Source organism: Podarcis muralis, chromosome 2, assembly GCF_964188315.1.
Source record: "Podarcis muralis chromosome 2, rPodMur119.hap1.1, whole genome shotgun sequence".
NCBI lineage: Eukaryota > Metazoa > Chordata > Lepidosauria > Squamata > Lacertidae > Podarcis > Podarcis muralis.
This window is the reverse complement of record NC_135656.1, coordinates 110,424,261-110,433,878: the sequence shown is the minus strand read 5'-3', so window position 1 is coordinate 110,433,878 and position 9,618 is coordinate 110,424,261. Positions and strand designations below refer to the sequence as shown.

The 9,618-nt window shown below is 53.1% G+C and overlaps 1 protein-coding gene across 1 annotated transcript; it reads right to left on the bottom strand.

The window, feature by feature from the left end:
• Positions 1-226: 226 nt before the first annotated feature.
• On the bottom strand, positions 227-9,361 carry TCF19 (transcription factor 19). The gene is made up of 3 exons (XM_028719788.2): positions 8,117-9,361; positions 5,661-6,297; positions 227-3,273 (listed from the first exon to the last, which is right to left on the bottom strand). The coding sequence occupies exons 1-3, from the start codon at positions 8,388-8,390 to the stop codon at positions 3,039-3,041; spliced, it is 1,146 nt and encodes a 381-aa protein (XP_028575621.1). The 5' UTR covers positions 8,391-9,361; the 3' UTR covers positions 227-3,038.
• Between the last annotated feature and the right edge of the window lie 257 nt (positions 9,362-9,618).

The following is a 9,618-nucleotide window of genomic DNA, read 5'->3' as shown; positions in this document are numbered from 1 at the left end:
GTGTCTCATTTTCTAAACCAGGAGCACACTGACTCCTACCAGGTTGGTACACAAACCAGTTTAGTCATCCTTGTACCCCCATTGCATTCTCGGACTTTTCTTCCTACACGACCTGCCATCTAATTTTCTCATCTGAACAGGAAGAGGGTGGCCTTACAGAAATACAGTTATTAGCTAGAAATCCCCCAGTGTAAACATCAACTGTTAAAAAATGGGAGACACCAACTTTTGCAGTTTGGGTTTATTTCAATTACTGTGATCACGGCTGGTTCAAAAAAGGAGGGGTGCCCTAGCAGAGGAAAAGGACAAGTCCTTCCATCTACAGTGAATAAAGCAAACTGGCAGAACACACTTGCAGGAATAAACCCCCCTCCCTAAAAAACTACAGGAGTCTTTGGTTATGTTGCAGAAAGTTCACTGCGTTAGCTTATTTCTGATTCAGCGTTTCAGAAGGCAGATTCCTTGGCAGGTACATTGCTAGCCTTTGGTCCCACTAGCAGTGGCAGAAGCAAGTGTGCGGTCTCTGTGGCTGACTAGCAACATGATGCAATAGTTGAAGAAGGGGCACCGCCCCTGTTTTTACAGAGCCTTTGCAACTTCCCTGAATCCCATTGCTCTGCTTCTGGCACAATGCTGTGCCCCATTCCATCCTTGGCTTGCTAAAGAAGGGGGCTTGCTTCTAGCTCAGAACGTGGAGTAATGGCTCTAAAGAGATGGAGCCCACACCTTCCCAAAGGGCACAAGCTGGGCTGTGGTTTCCTGGGCATCGTCCCTTGGGGACTGGATGTTGGGCTTTCACCATTTTCAGTGGTGCTTGGGGAAACCAAGAGCTTTGCTACAGCTCTGGCTTTTTGCTGCTGCCCGTTAAAGGGAAGTTCAGGCGCATAACACTTCTGCATGCATTATTTGTGTGTGCCTAGGAAAGTGTGCAAACGCTTGTGCCCCTGTTACTTGCAGGTGAATCACCGGATTCTGTCCCTACACTAGAAACTGGAATGACCGAATATTACTGAATTGTATAAAAACATCTGCTCAGTCTCGTCCCTTAGGAAAACCCACAATGCCTAACAAATTTATTGAGGCGTAAGCTGCTCCGGGCTAGAGATGCTCTGTTAGAAAAATAATAGTTCAGGGACTGCAGTATGAGTCACACTGTTCTTGCTGTGACTATATGTGGGCTGCTTATCGGAGTGACACAGAGCCACCGCTTGCTCTTTGTGCCTCAAAGCTTTTGGTCCTGCTATTTGTCAAACATTATACATGCGCACCATGTTCGTGTGTATGCATACAGTGGCTGAATTCTCACGTAACACTAAACTGTGGTTTAACAAACCATTGCTTGTTTCTCCAGTTTGTTTTGTCTCCCTGCTGCTATTACCTCATTCCTTTGTAATTTGGTGAGCATCTGCAGCGCTCATGAAAGGTCCTACACCGTAGTTGAAGCAAGCCATGGTTTATAAGCCAGCAACAAACTAGGACTTCAGACCAAACCATAAACTGCTGGTTCACACATATAATACTGAACCATGGTTTAATAACTATTGCTTGCTAAACCATGGTTTAGTGTTATGTGCACGCACTGAGGATAGCACTTTGTGGAGCTGATGAAATGGGACCTGGCCTGTTAAAGCTGCTGCCACCACCATAAATCTTGTTATTAGTCCTTAAGGTGCCATAAGACTCTTGCTTTCACTGCAAAATTACTTAAGTGCCAAGTTAGATGCATCAAGGATAGCTACAGTGATTGTGCATCTGTCATGTTTATGTCTAAAGGGGGAAAGGCTGGGGTTTGTTTGTTTTTCCCTTTACATGAAAAGAGCACATTTGCAAGAAGAGTTGTGACCTTCTAGCCCAGTGTTGGTGCAAAGGAGGACGAAAATGCAAAAGCAGATTTGAGGTAAAATGGCGGGAGGTGCAAGTCCCTCTCACTTGCACACTCCTTTGGGTGCCAAACGCGACACATGCACTTCATAAGTGAACAGGGCAGATGGGCGACTGCCACTCTGACTGCCCCATCACCTCCAGTTAAGGCCTAACTATAGTAGCTGCTACTCTGGAATATAGCATCCTAAGATTCCCACCTAGTTCATCAAAACACTTGACCTTCTACTTGTCTCTCCGTAAAAAGCTTTGAGAGGGCGGGACTCTCTTCCCAGCTAAGTTAACAGCAGGCATTGCTCTTCGGCAGCTGTTCCAATGTCTCGCTACTTCATGCGAACCCAATAAACTGGCAACTTCCCGGAGCACTGGGGTGAGGCAGCCGCTCTACTGCACCCTCAGAAGCTCACTTCTTCTGGGGTCTCTGCATATTTTCCCAAGGTCGGCCCTGTAAAAGGTGGGCGGCTCCCCAGGCTGCAGGGCTATTGCTGCGAGGGTGGCCGTTCTGCACACACCCCTGTGCAACGGGAAAACTGGCATGCTAGGTGTTCGTAAGCGGTTTCTTCCGAGTGCGGCAGGTTCTTCCCTGTAAGTTTATAGAGGATGAAGACCTCGGAAGGTAAACGGTGGCGTTGTGCATCTGCCCCGATTGTCCCTCTCAAGCAATCGCTTGCTCCTTCCAGCTGAAGGCCTTGGGCAGCACAAATCAGGGGAGGAGAACCGGTGACCCTCCTGGTGTTTCCAGCTCCCATCAGCCCCCAGCCAGAAGGGTCCGTGGCCGGGGAAGATAGAAGCCGAAGTCTCGCAACATCCAGAGGTCCCGTCCCTCCGCAGCTTCTAGCACTGGAGTTAGCCGGAAACTTCCCCATGTATTAAATAATATCCATGTCTTCCCCAGTGCAATGTGGCCTCTTGGTTTTCGGAGATGGACTTGACTCCTTGACACAAGGAAGCTAAAGTCTGGCATGTTTTCTCACAGCCTCCCTCTGAGTGAGACTGCCATGTTCTTTCGCTTGTCCCTGAAAACACGCTCCTTGTGCAATTTTTTACCAACCCACTTTAAAGATGGGAAAAAGTCCTTGCGTGTCCTGCTGGAGTCCACCAATATTACCCATTTGGGGGCATGGGCGAGGGCGCATCTCCGGCCGCGGCCACCCTCCTTACGAGCGGCAGGCGGAGCAGCAGAACTCAGCCTCCTTCACGGCGCTGTAGCTGCAGCCCACGCAAGCCACGTGGAACCAGGCGTCGCAGCCGTCACACTGGACCCACTCCACCATCTCGTCCTGAGGAAGGTGGCACCTCGGGGCAGCGCACGGCTCCGACGTGGACAGAGTCTGGGAGAAGACTTGGCAAGTGCTCCCCAGGGGGTTCTTCCGTGGCCGGCCGCGACGTTTCCTGCAAAGGAACAGGGAGGGATAAATCCGAAAACTGGCACCTGTATTCCCCACCCCCATCAGCACAGCAGCAACATTTCCAGAGTGCGGACGGCGGACCATCTGCACTGTGCGCAGAAGTTACCAGGATCAATCCCTGGCCTCTTTGGGTACAGCTGCGAAAAGACTCCAGGCCAAAAATCTGGGAGGCCTGTGCCAGTCAGTGTAGAATAATGAGCTGGGTGGGCTAATAATAGTCTGACTTGGTCCAGGGGAGCTTCCTATGTTGTTAGGTAAAGGTAAAGGGACCCCTGACCATTGGGTCCAGTCATGGCCAACTCTGGGGTTGCGGCGCTCATCTTGCCTTTATTGGCCAAGGGAGAACCAGAGCAGCGCACGGAAACGCCGTTCACCTTCCCGCCAGAGCAGTACCTATTTATCTGCTTGCACTTTGATGTGCTTTCGAACTGCTAGGTTGGCAGGAGCAAGGACCGAGCAACGGGAGCTCACCCCGTCGTGGGGATTCGAACCGCCGACCTTCTGATCGGCAAGCCCTAGGCTAACCCACAGCGCCACCCGCAGAAAAGCCAAAGGCCAACGCCTTTCCACTGGTGGCTTACAAGCAGATATTAAAATGAGCGTTTAGTGGATGAGAAGCAAAGTTAAGAGAAAATGATGAGAAGAGAAAAAGCCCAACGCAGACAGAACAAGCTGCAGATACATAAAAGGTTTATTAAAAATGACTTTTTATTGCCGTATGCTCCGCAGGACACCATGCCTACAGATTCTGGATTAGTATGGGGGGAGGGGACAGAATCTTAGAACTGTAGAGTTGGAAGGGACCACGGGGGTCATTTAGTCCAACCCCCTGCAATGCAGGAATCTCCCAGTCAACATAGTGCTCGAACGCACAACCCTGAGATTAAGAGTCACATGCTCCACCACCTGAGTTATCCAAGTGGTGCCTTCCTTGTGAACCACTTCCAGCGTGGGGATAGAAAGGCATTAATAGGCCTTCGGGAGCAAGTTTATAATCATGTGGTTCATTTCTACGTTGCCCTCTCCAGCAAACCCAGAGAAAGCTGCTATTCCCAGCCTCTTCCTGCCCATCTAAAGCCCATGAGCCGCATAATCTGGCTGTTCCAGAAAGCCCCAGGGCCTCTTTGGCAGATGAAAAAGTGAGTTGCCACATATGTCTGCACAAGGACTCGTTACACCGCCCTGACCGGATGTACAACTAGCAAGTTTTAACCTGTTACTTCGCCCCGCTTTACATGCCTGTCCAGAGCCACTAAAGCAGAGCTAAGGAACTCTGGAATTTGTTGGACTCAAACTCCCATCGGCCCCAATCAGGGATGATGGGAGTTCGGGTTTGCAACAACTGGAGGGCCACAGGTTCCCTGTCCCTGTGTGTCAATTGTTGGGCTGCAGCAGGGGGGTCAGAATTTACCAGGCGTGCAATTGGACTTCTACAGAATACAGTAGTACCTCGGGTTAAAAACCTGACCTCAGGATGAGAACAGAAATCGCATGGCAGCAGCTGGAGGCCCCATTAGCTAAAGTGGTACCTCAGGTTAAGAACGTTTTCAGGTTAATAACGGACCTCCAGAACGAATTAAGTTTTTAACCCGAGGTACCACTATAGTACCTCGGGTTAAGAACTTTACCTCAGGATGAGAACAGTAATTGCACACCAGCAGTGCAAGGCCCCATTAGTTAAAGTGGTACCTCAGGTTAAGAACGGTTTCAGGTTAAGAACGGACCTCCGGAACGAATTAAGTACGTAATCAGAGGTACCACTGTATGGCCTCCAGTTCACTATTCCAATCGCTGAGAATTTCTTTAACTGTTCAGCTATCCAGTAAAGTATATTATAAGAAGGTGCTGAGTTAGAAACTGGCTGCAGCGGCTACAGCAGCAGTGGAACTGCATGGGCAAAGGAGAAAGCGTTGCCTGATGTCATTATAACAGGTGATTGACAGACAGGTGGCTCTAACTAACTTTGAAACTTGGCACATGCTAGTGGGGAAGTAAGGAAGGATCCAGTTCGCCCCCTGAACTCGAGGCAGAGAAGGTACCTTTCACTTTGATATATATACTTGATATACTTCAAGGAAGAAAGGAAGGAAGGAAGGAAGGAAGAGACAGAGAGAAGGGAAGTTCTTAGCTCACTGTTTCTCAAGCGTGGGTCCCCAAGCTGTTGCTGGACTACAACTCCCATCATCCCTGACCCCTGGATGACGGGAGTTGTAGTCCCACAACAGACAGGGACCCAACCTTGAGAAACACTCCGGCTTAACTCATCAACGCTATGGAAATCTTTCTGTTAAACCAGAAACTTGAAAATCATGACGGCGCCCCCTGGCGCGAGCTGTACCGACCATAACGCGGACTCGAAAAGGGACTCACCCGCTGGGTGTGACGTGGAGCTTCGGAGGACCTTCGTCTTCCTGCAAATTCTGGCTCTCCTCCGGCACTCTCTGCTGAAGCCGCAAGGCGCTATGGCAATGAGCATAACCGCCCAGCCGCTGCTCCTTGCCCGGGGTGGGCTGCTCCTCCTCCAGCCGCGTGATCTCGTCCTCCAGCTCGGGCAGCAGCGTGTGAGCTGACTTGCGCCGGTTCCGAGAGGTTTTCGGCTGAGCGGGGGGTTCTGTGCACCGACCGCGGCCCAGGGAGAAGGTGAACGGTTGCGGCTTGAGCTTGCTGAGGCTGCCGATGGAGCTGAGGATGAGGGTGGCTTTGGAGCGGCAGGAGAGGGCGGTGGGCGAGTGGCGGGACAGAGGGCGGATGCGGTGGTTGCCGGAGGGCAGCACCGGCCGGAAGCCGCAGGAGGAGGCCCAGGGGGCTTTGGGCTCTGTGATAGCAGCGAAGTCCTGCGGCCGGACGTGGACTTTCTGGAAGAGGAAGTAGAACTCGGAGTTGCCGTGCGGGAGTGGCAGGGCACAGCCCTCAGGGACTGGGCTGGGGTGGCCAAAGGTCAGAAGGTCTCCGTCGTTCAGGTCCACTCGCTGGCCATGGGGTACTCGGACGGCGTTGACGTAAGTACCTGAAGGGATAATGGGGCGAGAGAGGAAGCTCACTTTCTATATATCAACCAGTGCAATGCCTATAGGTGTGTTTGTGGAGGTTTTGAAGGCGGCCAGTGTGGTGTAGTGGTTAAAAGCGGTAGTCTCGTAATCTGGGGAACCGGGTTCGCATCTCCGCTCCTCCACATGCAGCTGATGGGTGACCTTGTCACACTTCTCTGAAGTCTCTCAGCCCCACTCACCTCACAGAGTGTTTGTTGTGGGGGAGGAAGGGAAAGGAGAATGTTAGCCGCTTTGAGACTCCTTTAGGTAGTGATAAAGCGGGATATCAAATCCAAACTCTTCTTCGGCCCAGGACTCCATGCTAAGCGCAGAACACGTCATAGCCTTCTGTGGGGCTCCTAGCAGTGAGGCCAGGAAGTGCAACACCCCACCCCCACCCCCAAATACAGTCATTAACTTTCCCCCATAGGCATGGATGGCACCTTCTCACTTCTGTGAGACAAAACAAATGTGTGTTTGGGGGGGAACCTTTGGCATGGAGGCTGACTCTGCTACCTTGTCCCATGTGATCCCACCCATTAAGTCTGCAGAGTCCAATCTGTTTGTTGGTCAAACTGAACAAGCTCCAGGTGAAGGTAGCCGATGGGTCTCAAACCCTTGGTGAGTTAGGGACTTCCTCTGCATGCAAAGACAGGTTCCATCACATTAAGTGGACGAGACCAATAGTCCAACATTCAAGAAGGCTGTAGAGTGAGAGGCAGATGGGGTTCGGCAAGCCGGAAAGGGGGTTCATCTAGGAGAAGGAAAGCTCTGATCCTAAACCTCTGCTGCCTTGTGGGAGGTCTTTGGGAGAAGAAAAGGCCTTTAAGGAGTAAACCCTACACAAAACCAGAATAGAGGTCCTAAGGCAGTTGGATGGTGCCTTGTATGCCTCCTTCCGGCAACTCCTGCAGCCAAGCTTGGGCCAAAGGTATTGCTCAGTGAGGTGAGAGAGGGGTCTTGTAGTTTGGGCAGCCCAAGACCTCCATACACTCTGCCCAGGCTTGTATCCTGGGGAGGTCACTTTGGCGCTGCAAATGCAGCAGTTTGGCTTCACCCCTGGAGATGCGTGCCATTGTCTCTCAAGACAGGCAGGTGCCAACCACACACACGGGTGGAAACAAAAAAATGTGGGGACAAAAGACCATTATAGTTCCCCACAGGAATGACAGACTACAATTCATGGCCATTTGTATCTGCTGTTATGTCTGTCTGTCTGTCTTTCTCTTACACACACACACACACACACACACACACACACACCTCTTGTGGATAAGGTAAAGGTAAAGGGACCCCTGACCATTAGGTCCAGTCATGACCGACTCTGGGGTTGTGCCGCTCATCTCGCTTTATTGGCCGAGGGAGCCGGCGTACAACTTCTGGGTCATGTAGCCAGCATGACTAAGCCACTTCTGGCGAACCAGAGCAGTGCACAGAAATGCTGTTTACCTTCCCGCAGGAGCGGTACCTATTTATCTACTTGCACTTTGACGTGCTTTCGAACTGCTAGGTGGGCAGGAGCTGGGACCAAGAAACGGGAGCTCACCCCGTCGCGGGGATTCAAACCGCCAACCTTCTGATCGGCAAGTCCTAGGCTCTGTGGTTTAACCCACAGCGCCACCCGCATCCCTCTCTTGTGAATAAATTTATGCAAATTGAAGCTTTGGTCAACATGTCTAGTTCCACCTGTTTTACCACACTGAGGATCAGGAGCCGAACATAAAGCAAACATCTTTGCAATGGTTAGGTCTGAATGCAACCCCACCCTTAGTGGCACGAACAGTTCCGAGGACTCACCGTGGGTGCTGTAGTCCACCAGGCCAACTCGCCACTCCCCGGCGGTGCTGTCAGAATCCCTCTCAGCATGGATCTCTGCATGGATCCGCGACACCAAGGCTGGGTTCTCCTCCGACACCAGGACGACATCGCAGACCTCAGCTCGGCGGCCCAGCCGGTAAGTGCAGCTGGGCCTAGCAGGCCGGAAGGTGTAGAGATCCCGGTTGGGCGAATCCCCAGGCGAAGCCGGGCCCATCCGGAGTAACTGGAAGCAGGGGAGGGCCTCAGAGAGCATGGCTTGCTCCAGGTGTCTCCTTCAAGCACAGAAGGGGCGAAGGACAGGGCTCTTGGCTTCACCCAGGAGGAAAAAGATGCTTCTGATAGGTGGGAATGTGAATCAGGCAGCGGAGGTGGCAGCAGGGCTTAGCGGTTGCATCCACTCCACACAATCCACCTTCAGCTAGGATGAGCAGGGAGCTTCTGAAAGGGCGGCAAGTTCTTCAGTGTGCAGACTGGAAACATAGCAGCATTGAGTGCAAAGAAAAAAGTCAGAGGTGCAAAACGGGGGGCAGCCAACGCGAAGGATGAACCGGGTACCACAGGACACAAGCTGTGCAGTGACACGTTAAAATGAAGAGCACGGATTTGGGGGTGTTTTGCCAGGAAAACACACCTTAACTGCTACCCTGACGGGCCTTAGTGCACAGGAAAGCAAAGCCTTCTCTCCGCCCCGTGACCAAACCACTCCTATGCCCGCTTCTTGGACACGAGCGCGACTTCAGACGTTCTTCGAGTGCAATTTGCTCGAGACAAAGGGGCCCAGAACCTTGAATGGGCGCAGATCTATTCCCCCCGCCCTGGAAGGTGCAAGTTGCCTTTGGGTGCCTGGAAAGCCCTTTTCCGCTGGCACTAGTGCAAGGACGCTCCGGAAGGCCCCTGCAAGGAGACGACCACCTGGTCCCCCCGCGATCCTCTCGCAGCCGCTCCTGCGCCCGCAGGTGTGGCTCTGGGACTCCGGAATCCGGCCGGGCTCCTGACAGGGGGCGGGCTCTAGAACCCCCGTCTCCTTGACAACGCAAGCAGAGGCCTCGGTCCCCTTGGCAACGCGCTTCCTCGGGGCCCTCTCGCCTCTCTCCCCGCAGGAGCCAGCGGCGGCTTTCCCGGCAGCGGCAGCCACAGCTGGAGCCGGGAGTTTCTGCGGCGGCCGCTACCGAGGAGGCTTACCCGGGGCTCCGAGCGGCGCGCGCTGCCTCGCGATTGGTCCAGATTAGGGAGGACAAAGGGGGGAGGGCGGCTCCGCCGGGTCCTATTGGCCGGCTGGAGGGAAAGCCTCTGTCCTCATTGGCCGAGAGCGGCGAGGGGGGCGGCGAGCGTGCATGAGCGCGCGAGGTAAGGAGTCCGGGCTCGGGCGGAGGAAGGTGCTGATTGGCCGGTGCCTCACAGAACCGGCGCTTGGGGTGGGCGACGCGCTCGTGGCGCGTTTCCAGCGGGGGAAGGAGATTGGCTGGGTCAGCGGGCGGCTG